The following is a 13,684-nucleotide window of genomic DNA, read 5'->3' as shown; positions in this document are numbered from 1 at the left end:
AAAATATTTTGTGAAAACAAAAATAAAAATTAAGCCCTTAGGAAATCTATTTTATATAAAAACAAATCTGGAAAGTCTTGATAAAGGCTGCAAGGTGGTGAGCCTCAAACACTTATGGTTGTCAAAATTGGCCCATTTATCAAACATACAGCGTGGTTTCTGACTTTCTGCTTACAGAGCAATGACTTCATAGAAGTCGTGTTTTTATTCTTTTATCTCCCAGTGGTGTTTATGCCAACTTTTCCATTTTATTTTTCATGCAGAATAGCAGAGGCAGACTGTGGTCCAGGAAGTCAGTGCACATTTAGGGAATACGCTATAAATAAAAGAGAGATAAAAGGCTGAGCCAAGGAGACACTGTGGTCAAGAGATGATATTGGACGTGAACACATCTATTTAAGGATCCTCTTCCTGCTCCCATGAGGATACTGTAGGGACTTTTCTTTCCCCAAGAAGAAAACTCAATAAAACCCGATCAACAAAAACATCATTGATAGTGGTGAATGAAACCATGACTTCATCAGACGCAACTAACATGTCACATTTTCAAGGTTGCAGCAAAGCCTGCAGTATGTTTTAGCAGCGACAATGTTGGGCCTGTTTATCCTAATAGACCTACTGTTGAATATTTAACTGAAGCTAGAAGCCAAGTCTACCATTTGTGATGTTATAACAATGTTTGGTCTGTAAATGCTCCATGTACAAATATGTAGCTACTGGGGACTTGCTCAGTGTTTCCCAGAGGTTTGACCTCCTTATAAGGGTTCATTGGAGCAATGCTGCCTGTTTTAACCTAGAAAATATAGTGAAATAAAGATGTTGTGGAAAAAAATATTACATTTTTTATACAAAAATGATAAAACGTTGGGGAAAAATAAGCAAAAAATGCTTTTACCACCATTTAAATTTATATTTTTCACATTTATAAGTCATCAAAACAATGTTAAACATATGTGCACAAGGCCCGGTCACACCAGAAAGTGAAATATTTTGTTCTGAAGGCTTGGTGGGTTAGTGACTCACAAGGCTAGTCAGTAAACTATTGTAGCTGGTAAGCTAACCACTAACACGCTAGCAAGCCGGGAACATGCTAACACTACTCAGAGTCAACAGCTCTCAAAGCTTCTTACTATTATTTCTGCACCGTTTGCTCCTCCCTGGCATTTGGTTCTCAGGATTATACAATAGCTCACAAAAGAGTACAGCCCTCACATTTTTGTAAATATTTGATTATATCTTTTCATGTGACAACACTGAAGAAATGACACTTTGTTACAATGTAAAGTAGTGAGTGTACAGCTTGTATAAAAATGTATATTTGCTATCCCCTCAAAATAACACATCACACAGCCATTAATGTCTAAATCCCTATAACTGTTCGTTAGCTTGTTCACTAACAGGACAATTCACAGTACATTCAATTAGTTTATTTAAAAGATGTATTTAAACCATTGACTCCTGTCTCATGACTGTCTGCAAACCGTGCCTCTTTTGTGGAGCAGTATATACTTTGGCACAGAAGGGTTAAAGAGGTGGTATTATGCTCATTTTCAGGTTCCAAATCCAATTCTACTCTACATAATGATACGTATTTACTTGTGACGTCACAAGAAAGGGAAGTAAAGGCTGGACTACAAACAAGCTGTTTTCAAGCAGTTCTGAGCAGAGTTTTCTGTGGGAGATGGGAACTCCTTTTGGGCTCGACTTTGGGCTTTTTCACTTTGCAAACCTATTACATGCACAAAAAAGATATATAACTCAATAAAGGACAGGGAAAAAGGCAAAAACCATAATACCACCTCTTTAAATAAAAATGGACGGTGCAACACAATTAATAAGCTACAATAACTTAATCGATTTTCAGGTCTCTTGGATCAAAACTATCAAGATGTTTTGCCAATGGTGCTAATTTGTGTGCCAAAGTTCAAGTTGAACTTACTGCAAAAAAATGTATGCATGTTTACTCAGCCTCCATGAGTGAATCCATAATGAATTGATTTTCATGCAAAACTTGAATACCAGTGTGACTGGGCCTTAAAAGTGTTTGTTATCATTAGGGTTCCCATATTTTGTTAATCAGATCATAATAAAACTCTCCACACTTATTCGCCCACGCACTGCGTAAGAAATTAAATCCTGAGACTCTAGTTCAGTGTTGTCTTCCTTCAGCAGATCTGAGCTGAGTGTGTTGCAATCGGCTGGTGTTTGTTATTGCTCACACATGTATCGTCAGGTTTCATCAAGAGCAATATAAATCTTGTCTCCTCCTCCTTCTTCCTCTCAGTTTCCCTCCCACACTCTGGTTGAGGTTTACCCACCATTTAGCCATCTACTTTCGTACATTTTTGACTCTTGTTGTCTGTTCTGCATTTGTACGTTTTTAAAAAATTCATCCACTCCTCTTTTGTTTGTCTTTTATGGTTACTCAGAGCCACGATAATAGACGGGGAATATGTGAATAACATCTTCTGTGTACCAAAAGGAGAGAGAACGGTGTGTTTCCCCACAAGAAATTAAATGTGGTCAGTGATACTGAATATAACACAAAACACCAGCAGTGGATAGATCAGATTTTCCTTGCCTGACTCCAACTTTTGGAGAGTCTTGAAAGTTAGTTTACACCACAGTTAAGTGGTAAAGAAGCTCAAACAAAACCCCAGAGAGAGTAAAAATTAAAGACTTAAATTTTTTGCAGTACTGGTCAGTAAGATACAGATGAAAGGGTCAAAGCCAATACCAATACTTCCAAAAGCATCAATATATAATTTCTTTATAACAGTGTAGGACGTACAACGTTTAGCTGGAAATAAAGGTAGACGGGAATTTCGCTTGTTATACAAACATATATCGTGACAACAATAAAGCATTTTTATTATTTTAAAAGCTGATGCTAAAGAAGCTAAAGAAACATCAGTGTCTTAGTGAGGGAGCTGGGATGTAAAAAGGTAGGTAGGGGAGGGATTTCTCGGGGGTCGCTGGACAGGAGCTTGACCTGAAGGATGAATGAGGAGAGGGAGGGTGGTCGACGCCAGACACAAAGAGGTCTTTTGTGTTTGTGTATCAGCTGGAAATCACTAACAACACTACAGCCCTCCACCCCTCCCTGTGTGTGTGTGAATGTTTAGACGGCATGTTGGTGACTGACATTTGCTTTGAATAGCCAACTGGAGAGCAGAGTAAGATAAGGAAGTGCTGCTGAGAATGAAACATGAAACAAACCCCAGGCCTGACCAAGTGTTTGCTACTCTAAATAACAATGTCTCTACGGTTATTCCGCCCATCATTCTTCCTCATTACCTGAGAATCAGATCACCTACTTTGTTTTTTAAGTTTTGATTTGTTACACCTACATTTAGACTCTCACAGGAGAAACATGGTTACATTTTTCTTTTCTCTCTTTAAGCTTACTAAAACCATTACCTTCACCTCGTCCTTGGCTTAATCAAAACACTACATCTTTAAATTCAAAAAGCAGAAGCAAATACATTTCACAGCAGCAGCAACTTTCTAACACTAAATCTAACTATAAAACAAGTATCGTCTGTGTATCCAAATTTGGATACAAAGACCTTTGTTAACCAAAAACACTTAAAAACACATCAGTGAGGCACACCTTCGCAATAGATGACATGTTCGTACATTATGATGAACAACACTACAGTTTATTTTGAGTCAGTGACACACGCACACACACACACACACACACAGACACACACACACACACACACACACACACACACACACACACACACCATCTGCTGCTGACTAACTAGGGAACTAAATGTGTGTTACTCCATGGCTGAAAATAGTCCCCAACAAATGCTTTTTGGTCTTTTCACATAAATAAATATATATATCTATCGGCAGCCTTATCCTTGCACTGTAATTTAATGACGGCCATAGCACACATGCATCATGAAGAAATAGTCAATGTCAGTCAGTTTCAGATCCTGACACGTTGATGGGCATCAAGACACCACTTTTTTGTGGATTTCCATAGAAAACAGCGGGAGCTGGTGTTCGGATCTACATCATAAGCAGCCTGGTTGTGTTGGGGGCCATCGCTTTTCCTAGAATGTGATGAAAATGTGTCCTTTTCACTCTTTTCTGTAGTTAGATAGAGAAGGAACAAAACAAGGGCGATACCATTATCTTTATGTGCAACACAGTCAAACTAGTGTTTTTAGAAAGGCAAGCTAAAAAGAAGCATTGTTGCTTGTCCATTGATACTGATGCTGTCTTTTGCATGGGCTCATTGATTTCATGTTGGAAAACTTATTCATTATAATTTTAGTGTCAAAGAACTCATGCGTTTGGTAATGAAATGTTCCTGCTTGATAATAATCTGCATGTGTCATGTGTCTCTTTGACTTCTATCAGAGCTTTGTGGATTCAAGACTTCCAGCTCAGTGTTTCTCTGTGCACAGGGTCATTTCAGTACAATGCATTTACTTTCCAGAGGGAGAGATGAAAGGAACAGAAAGTCGACTCAGATTCTTACGGTGCAATGTCAAAGGAAGATAAGAGTATACTGAGACGCTAAGACATGTTTTTTAAAATAATAAATCAATAAAATGAAAGAAATTGTACCGTGGCACAAAAAAGACCCTTGAACAGAACCTCACACATTTAAATTTGACATTAAAGAGCAGCTTAACTGAACTGCCTGGTGCAATGCTTTCTGATGGTAAGAGCTTTGAAGCCTGCTGCATGTCTGCCCACACCCTGACCAGTGATGTCAAAACAGCTGTTTTACATCAGTAGTCAAAAGCCAAATATTTGCTATGACATCACTGCTTTGACACAGAGCAGATTGAGAGATACGGCACCCACAAAATACATCTGTCTGAGACAAAGAGAGGCCAGTGGAGCTTTGTTTCCTTAAAGAAAGGTTAGAAGAACGTAAGCTCAGCAGTCAGTCCAGAATTGTACTGTAAACTTATTTAGTTAAGCACCAAAGTGGATTCTTGATCTTGGAAATAGTTGTTTGACAAAACAATCCCCACTCAAGGACTACTTACTAGCTTTTTTGGTGGGCTTTCAACTATATCATATGTTCTTCATTGGGGGATCTGTGTAAATGTGAGCTGTTAGAACCTCTATACCTAAAAGTTAAGCATCAAACTTCATTCTTTATCTTGAAAATAATTTTCTAATTGTCCACCTATCACAATGATTTCCCTACAGCAGCTCATCTAATAATCGTGTAGTCTGCAAGTGTCCATTAGAGGAATGCAGATCTGGTGACAAGCAAACAGTAGCTATTCCTCTCTGTTGACTAAACAATCTTTTGATCACAATATGATCTTTATCAGCAAATGTAGTTTTTGTCCAGGAAATATAGATGACAAATCTTTTTATTTCAGAGTACTTTGAATACTCCTCATCCGTGATGGTCCATGACGAAGATAATGATAAAACTCAGGTGGTATGGCCAAAAGCTTCTGTACAGCTACTCAATGTTGATTGCAGATAGTTTTGCTGTTTCCAAGGCCAAGAATTCAACTATGCAACCCTTATGTGCTGATGAAGAGCATATGTTATGGTCAAAAAGTTCAAGAACATCTACTAAATGGACCTTGAGATGCCATTTCCAAGGCCAATAATGTTTTATGAAATATTTAGCTGGTATTCTTCAGCCACTTATTGCCTTACTTAATAAATCTGGAGATTTCACAGGGCGTGGCTTCAGTTTGAGTAAATATTTATAAGCCTATTCTAAGCCTGGCCTCCATAAAAGGAAAAGGTAAATCGCTTTTCTGTGCTGGGGAACCGGTTTTCACCTTTTGACCTAAACCTTAGGAAGGAAAAACATTCTTCTTGAAACAAAATAACTGCAGTTCAGCCACTGTAGCATCTTGACATTGGCACACAGTCAGCTATCTGCAGCACATGTGGTAAAATAGGATTAAAGAAATTCCTGCAAAACAATCAAGACCACCTTTCAGTCAAACTAAGATGCATGCAGGCATTATCTTAAGAGCGAGGGTAAAGACACACCACAGCTGAGGCCCTGGAGAGGATATCTGAGCGACCGATTATATGAATTCCTGCCGTGGATGTGTTAATCCTGTCTCCTGAGCATTGTCCCTCACTGCAACTGGAAGCTGAGAGCTGATGCACTGGCAGTTTGGCTCAGCAGGTGCAGGTGTTTCATTGCTGTCTTAAACTGAGACCAGCAGAGTAGAAGAGTGAAGTTACTCCGGTCTCCAGCGGGGCTTAGACTTGAATACCTGAGCTTGGTTACACGCATGCCACCCTAAATCCCTCTGTGCTGTTTTTCCTCTTCTCTCCGATCCCATTACCCTTTTTTTCCAGCGCTTTCCTCGTCCTCGTAGCTTTGTTTGTCTCACTTTGAGTCAGTGACACGACAATGTGTGGGTGCAAATGAGGGGACACCTCGCGCAGCGTGTGTCCATGTGTGTCATAAACATGCTAGTAGATGATGGTTTGGAAAATATGCGAAACCGCCAGTGTGGTCCTGTTAATTTAATTTGAACTATTATTATTTGGGCATTAAACAAACATTACTTGGACCCGCTGAGTTTTAACTCAGCCAGTATGATATTTTTCTTTCCCTTCTTTTTCCTCCATCTGTTGTATAATCAAAACCTCACTGTGATATATATATATATATATATATATATATATATATATATATATATATATATATATAAACACATATACTTATATTTAATTTTCAGAGTATTGTCGCCTCTTTTAACAAACAAGCTGGTATGACTGTTGAAGAAGCTAAGGTGGCCTTTCTGAAGGTGGTTCATCGCTGGCCGACGTTCGGCTGTGCATTCTTTGAAGTGAAGGTAAGGGCTGCGGTGAATGCATGCTTTATCTTGCTATCTATAGTCCATTTGGTTGGGTGGGTGGCTTGTTTATCTGATGCTCTCTGTCCCTCTCACCCTCTGTCACCATGGTATACTAATTGTAAGTCTGCAGAAAGCAAATAGTCATGACCACAGTAAAAAACAGTTTTCTCATTTGCCTTTCTAACTTCCTTTAAGCAAACGTCGGAACCCAATTTCCCAGATATTGTGCGAATAGCTGTCAGCAAGCAAGGACTCACCATCATCCACCCTAAAACCAAGGTAAAAAATCATCATTAACAGTATTGCCTTTAACATCTTGCTACTATTTTTTACCATTAACAATTACTTTCTCATGTAAAGGATGTGCTGGCAAATCACCCATTCAACCGCATCGCTAACTGGTGCAGTGGAAGCACTTACTTTCACATGACTATTGGCAGTTTAGTGAAGGGGAGCAAATTCCTGTGTGAAACTTCACTGGTAAGATCTATCAGTAGACACGTGAGCTTCAAATGGCAAACTGTCAGTAAGTAAAACTCCTTTTCATTTCCTTTCTTTACCTCTGTGTCTTCTTTTAAAAGGGCTACAAGATGGACGATCTTATAACCTCGTATGTCAACATGTACCACAGAGAGAGGAGGGCAGTGCAAACCAGGAACAAGCGCTTCAACATCTGAGCCTCAGTAGCACGAGTGTGACGCAACACGTGCCTGTAGCTGCAGATTTAAACCAGCACACTCAACGTGTAGTTCATGCACACACAAAGAGGCAATGCAGGAACAGGTCTTTGTTTTTGAAAGTGCAATCAGCTTTATTTATGCCCTATGAAAAAATATACTGATGTATTGCATGAAAGAAAGCAGTTGTAGATCTTTTTATTTAAAGCAAATGTATCTTTGGCATGTATGTGAGTAACATAATCCTAAGTGAAGAACCCCTGTTCTAGGTAATACTAAGTCAGTGCACACAATTTCACCAGCCTCTAATTTATGGAGAGAAATAGTCAGATGAAATGAAAAACATATATAAAAAATATATGTGGTTCATTATCCACAAATTAAAAACATGATTTACAATTTGTGAATAAATGATGGTTTCTCTAAATGCATCTCCATATTCATAAAAAACACCTAAGTTTAATAATTGTAAAACAAATTTACAAATAGACATAGCTTCATTCATATTTCCAGTTTCAATTTATTTAATCTAACAACATTTTCTTTTGAAATACTTCCTGTATAGATAAATGTCTAAAAATATTAGTTTTGTTGCATTAATCACTACTATTGAGATTAATACCTCTCCATATTAATCTGCCTGCCTTAAAAACTTTAAAGGTGCCTGGTGGAGTCCTAACATGTTGAACGCATTTCGGTCTGTTGTTTTGCCCTCCAGGTCACTGCACATGACACGTGACTGAAAACTATGAATAGTGGTCAAAAACTCCACAGGGTACCTTTTAAATAAGCTAATCTTTAGAAAAAGTGCTTAAAATGATTATGGTCATGAATAAAACATTTATTGTTGAGAAAATGTTTCTGCAAAAATTGTCAAATAAAACATTTTCCCAGTGGAAGCCTGTTGGTGGGTGTAACTGTTGCTGAGAGCTTCTTATTTTCTATCAAAACTCCTTAGGCAGCTGGAGCTGCTCCTTCATAGCAGTAAGAAAAATCATGTATTTATGATAGTAAACACTTACACAAGGCAATGTTTTTGCTTCAGGGTTACGAGACGCACAACAGACAGAGCTGAGAAGCCGAACAAAAGCGGGGGCCGTCCCAATTAGCAGTTAGCAGTAGATTAACAGGGATAGTGGTGTCAAAGCTTCTCCACAGTCCCGCACAGATAGTGGCTTCATTCAGGTCTACAGAATACCATTTGCATATCGATGAAACTGAGAAGAGAAAGAGCCGATGTATCTGACACACAGCTGTGTCATCTTGTATGAAAGAAATATTATCCCCCCTCAGCCAGTGGGACCTCTCTCCACATCTGTCTGATGGCTATGTGACTGATTATTTCGGGCATTCCATTTCAGGATGCCCCCAGGAGGCAAGAGATCAACAATGGCGTCTGTCTATTTCCCCCAAGCGTCCCCCCCTCTTGTTTTTCACTTACTCTCCTATAGGGAATGGGGCCCTCTGTAGAACTTAACAGACCATTTACAAAAGATCATCTCTGAGACTTCAGTCATAAACTTCTCAATTAACAGCACAGTCCATCTTCTATCTATCAGTGGGAGGGTGGGAGTTCATGTTAAAGGCACTTGGTGCACCACAAGGCCTCGTTTCCATGGAGTCATACCCGACTCATTGGTAGTAAGGCATGCCATTCTTCTCCCTGCTGCTAAAATGCGCTGCTTATTCTGACTCAGGCTATTGTGGAGCGCACAAGTGGCTCTCTGAGGAAAAGGGGATGGAGAAAGAAAGGGTGGGGTCAAGGTTCAAACGAAAGGCTCCCATTGGGACTCCCTTTCTGTTATCAAATTTGTTGAGACACAAAAAGAGCAACAGTCTCATTCCCAAGAACATCTTGAGGGAGAGAAGAGGGGGCTATAGGACAGCTTTCTTTGTGTCAGCGCTACAGTTCTTTCACAGCTCGGCAGTTGAACTCCAAGTCTTCACTTTGCTCCAATCTGCTCCTGCACTGATTGTAGTCCAGCTGAATTGTTCCTTCAGCAGACAACCCTTTCCCAACTCTCTGAAGTAAGTCTTTTTATTTTACCTGAGATGTTGAAATAGAGATGTATTTTATCATTGTTTTTTTAATAATTCTTTTACGGTCTGTCTTCACAAGAGTGATTCCCACTGTTGTTTTCTTTGCGTACACTTCTTTTAAGTGGCTCAAACTGTTGCAGTAAAACAATATATCCTTTATACTAGAACTGTAAAGTTCACTGAACAATAATAGTAAGTATTTATTCTGTATATGTCACTTTTGTCATTTGATTCCTAAAACAGATGAGCATTTTTAATGATTTTTTGAAACATGCAGTGATGACAATCTGTCATCTGCTTTTTAAGATTGGAAGGATGAATATCAAGTGCACTTGCATTTAATCCAATAATCAAATTTCACTTTTGCTTTATTGTACTTGGGTTTTACCGTGACTAGTTTTAACAATAGCACATTGTACGCATTACAGCTGTCACAGTTTTATCACAACACACCGTTACGTACTAATCTTTGGAAAAGACCAATGCCAGGATGCTCAGTCTCCTCTCTGCTAGCACTCTTTACATGTGAACGGCTGCACAGATCTGCTTACCCAGATTATTGTGATGAAGGCATATTTCAGGATTGCCTCTCTTAAGGATTATCCCTCGGGGATCCGTATTTATGAAAGCTTTTCCATTCAGCTGTGCTGCTCCTGTTTTGTTATCCCTGCCAGGAATACAACCCTTTTCTTTGGGGCGACTTGTGCTCCTTAATGCTCTGAGTCTGAGCCTTTGCTGAGAAATGCCCTTCGTTGTGGGTCTCACAGCTCCAGTCAGTGCAGGAGCATAGCACACACACTGAAAAGAGTCACGCAGCTACATCTGGATGGTTCTTAATGGGCCAAAAGTCTGGACAGTGATCTGGTGAAACAGAGATTTAGCCCAGTCACATAAAGAGAGACAGACATCCCTTTCCTTTTTTGTTAAGGGGCCATGCAATGGTGCGGCATTACTTAATCACATTTCACTGTTGTGCTCTGTGGTGAGCTATCTGCATTGTATATTTGGGAACCTCCCTTTAGCTAGAGAAACATCTGCTGGGTGACAAGTTCATCTCTGCAACACACGTTTTGATATTGTTCCTGGATCCTCCACAAATACCAAAGTTAAAGTTTGAGAGAAGCCTTTTCTGAGATGAATGCTGAACTGCTGTTCGCGCCCCAGGGATGTTTGTGTAGATGTTAGGCTGAAGCAGGAGAACAAACAACAAAATGAGAGGAGTGGACAGTTGGAGCTTGCCAGAGTTGCAGCAGGGACAGAGGAGTGGGTGGTCATTATTTTGAGGTGTGTCTAAATAGTTCTCTTAGATTGGAAAAAACAAGTGAGCAGTCCAATGAGGAATGTTGGAAATTCTCTCAGTCGAGTTCATACTCAATGTTTAAAATGTCACTGAGGAGGTGAGACTCAAATGTACATTAACCAGAAATCATGTAAAGATTTTTTAAAGAAAAAGTTTCTTTGACTTTGGGCATGCTGCCTTTAATATCTCACATATGTAGATACACTCTCGCATCTGTCCGCTCAATATGAAACTGGAGCCAGCAGCTGGCTAGCTTGGATTAGCAGGATAGGCTAGGTAGGCGGATGTTTTGTTTCCTGGCTAAGCTAACCTTTCTGCTGGCTGCTTGATATTTAGCATACAAAACTGAGAGTGGTGTCAATCTTCTCATCAAATTATCTATATATATATATATATATATATATATTACAAGAAGGTGAATAAACATATTTCCACGTAGGTTAAAAATTGAACTCTTTTTATATTTTTAGTTGTTACCCTTCACATTGAATGTTACACCTTAACATTACTTAGTGTATAGTTACAGCACAGTATCATCTTGACATCCCCATGTTTACCGTGATGAGCTAAAGTTTCATGCAAAACCCTTTATGCCCTTGAGAGTTTGCCATTTAACTAACTGAAAGGCTGAAAGAATTCTTGCTGACAAATCAGACTTTGAGGTAAGACAAGCTGTAAAAAAGATGAGCGAAGATTTAATGACGTAGACTTCCTGGACTTAAGGGTGTGTGGAGGAAGTCTATTACTTGTAGTGGTCAGAATGAAGTAATCATCCGCTATGAGGGAATGTGCACATTAGACAGGGACATTGACATCTATTGTTACCTTGTGAGACTGGCACTGTGACAAACACTTTCCCTGCCTATTGTATTGTGTGTGTGTGTGTGCATGTGTGTGTGTGTGTGTGTGTGTGTGTGTGTGGGTGGGTGGGTGGGTGGGTGGAGAGAACTGTGGACAGGGGTTGAGTTCGTATGGCTTCCTGTTACTGGGCTAGTTTGCTGTCTGAATACTAACAATGAACCATTTTGGAAATCAAAAGCACTTGTTTAGAAAAGTCATGACCCAAATGCTGGTCAGAAATCAGACCTGATCATCATTTTCTATATATCCTGCAAACATACATACATTACTTAAAGATAAAAAAATCTTCCAAAAGAGGAGAAATATTTCTATTCATACCTGAAAATAGCTTTTAGGATAAAAATCATCTTTTATGTCTCCTCAGCTACCAAAATGGAGTCTGCTACAATGGAGCTGTCCTCCCTGCTCTCCAATCAGTCATCAGAGAGCTGTGCTGTGGTGGACACAACAGCTGAGAACATGTTGTTTGGATGCTTCTACATCCTTGTTTTCTTTCTGGCGCTGAACGGTAACAGCCTGGCTCTCTGGATCTTCTCTCACCAGCGTGGCTCTTCCTCTCCAGCTAACATTTTCTTGATCCATCTGGCTGTGGCAGACTTATCGTACGTGATTATCCTCCCACTGAGGGCCACCTACCACCTCACTGGAGGCCACTGGCCCTTTGGCGAGGTGCCCTGCAGAGTGGCAGGCTTTTTGTTTTATGTCAACATGTACGCCAGCCTGTACTTCCTGGCCTGCGTGGCTGGGGATCGCTACCTGGCTGTTGTTCACGCTGTAAGGTCACTGAAGGTTCGTCGTGCTCGCTACGCTCACATCATCAGCTTCTCTCTATGGGCCCTGGTTACTGTCTCCATGGCGCCACTGCTAATCACCCACCAGACTGCAGAGGTGGACGGCATGACCGTGTGTTTGCAGCTCTACAGAGAGAAGGCCTCGCGCAATGCACTGATCTCACTGGCTGTGGCCTTTACCCCACCTTTCCTCGCCACACTGTCTTGTTACCTGCTCATCATTCTCAGCCTGCGTCGGGGCTCCAGGTTAGAGCCGACCCTCAAGCTGAGGGCCCTGCGCACCATCGGTCTGGTCATGCTCATCTATGTAGTCTGTTTTCTGCCTTATCATGTGAGCAGAGCCACTTTCATCCTGGGCTACAGCCATCCTGACGTCTCCTGCCAGACACGCAGAGGCCTGAGCCTGGCCAACCGCCTCACCTCCTCTCTCACCTGTCTGAATGGCGCCATGGATCCGCTAATCTACCTTTTTGGGGCGGAGAAGTTCCGTGGCACTCTAATGACATTGTTTTGCAAAGATAAGGCTGGGATGTCAGGAGCCACTAGTGGAGAGTTAAAGGTAACACATGAGAGCTCTGTGAGTGCCAAGTCGGAGTTTTGAGGAAGAGAAATGTGTCTGGAGCACTGTTTGGTACAGATGCAAACAAAAACAAACAAAAATTGGTCTGACTATCAACTGACTGTTGACATATGAGGATTGGGACAGCGCTTTGTGAAGTCATGTTACCTGGACAGGGGCATCCTGTGTCCAGTAAAGTTTGAGACTCTTATTCCATGTGTAATGAATTAGAGAGAATGTTGTTTGCTCTCCAAAATGGTACTATTGGACCAAATTAACATATTTGAAAGTCACCGTCATACCACCAGAAGACAAACAAGTAGTGCCCGTTAGTGACACGTGTTTATACCAACTCCTTCCATATTTTGCTTATGTTTCGTTTTTGTGGTTCCAAAATTTCCTATGAGCAAAGTCTGCAGAATTGCAAACTCACGGAAAGTGTGCATACAGAGCTCAGAAAGTCAACCAGAGAACCCTTAAATACTAGCCCCCGACATCAAAGTCTGAGATTGGTTCCACTTGCCACTTGCTGCCCTAAAAAGACACAAAACATTTGTCCTAGACATGAGACAGAAAATTGGACAAAACACTAATTCAATATTATATTATTATATTAGATTATAACTGCCTCT

General features: G+C 40.4%; 2 protein-coding genes across 3 annotated transcripts in view; both read left to right on the top strand.

Moving 5' to 3' along the window:
- The window catches only part of LOC123971308 (unconventional myosin-VIIb), a 51,486-nt gene extending 43,128 nt beyond the window's left edge, over window positions 1–8,358 (top strand). The window contains 4 exon segments of the mRNA XM_046050027.1: window positions 6,705–6,821; window positions 7,020–7,103; window positions 7,185–7,304; window positions 7,406–8,358. Coding sequence (XP_045905983.1) covers window positions 6,705–6,821; window positions 7,020–7,103; window positions 7,185–7,304; window positions 7,406–7,501 — 417 coding nt within the window. The 3' untranslated portion in view covers window positions 7,502–8,358.
- A 1,065-nt stretch (window positions 8,359–9,423) lies between these two features.
- On the top strand, window positions 9,424–13,104 carry gpr17 (G protein-coupled receptor 17). 2 transcript variants are annotated; one of them, XM_046050693.1, is made up of 2 exons: window positions 9,424–9,529; window positions 12,067–13,104. In XM_046050693.1, the coding sequence occupies exon 2, from the start codon at window positions 12,075–12,077 to the stop codon at window positions 13,092–13,094; it is 1,020 nt and encodes a 339-aa protein (XP_045906649.1). In that variant the 5' UTR covers window positions 9,424–9,529; window positions 12,067–12,074; the 3' UTR covers window positions 13,095–13,104. The 2 variants fall into 2 exon arrangements, with proteins under 2 accessions (XP_045906649.1, XP_045906650.1); XM_046050694.1 differs by lacking the exon at window positions 9,424–9,529 and adding an exon at window positions 10,715–10,825.
- Window positions 13,105–13,684: the final 580 nt, after the last annotated feature.

The sequence above is a fragment of the Micropterus dolomieu genome, linkage group LG05 (assembly GCF_021292245.1).
Source record: "Micropterus dolomieu isolate WLL.071019.BEF.003 ecotype Adirondacks linkage group LG05, ASM2129224v1, whole genome shotgun sequence".
Classification (NCBI taxonomy): Eukaryota; Metazoa; Chordata; class Actinopteri; order Centrarchiformes; family Centrarchidae; genus Micropterus; species Micropterus dolomieu.
This window is presented reverse-complemented; position numbering and strand designations above follow the sequence as displayed.

Coding starts and splice junctions, on each gene's coding strand:
- gpr17 (XM_046050693.1), top strand. CDS start 12,075: ATGGAGTCTGCTACAATGGAGCTGTCCTCCCTGCTCTCCAATCAGTCA.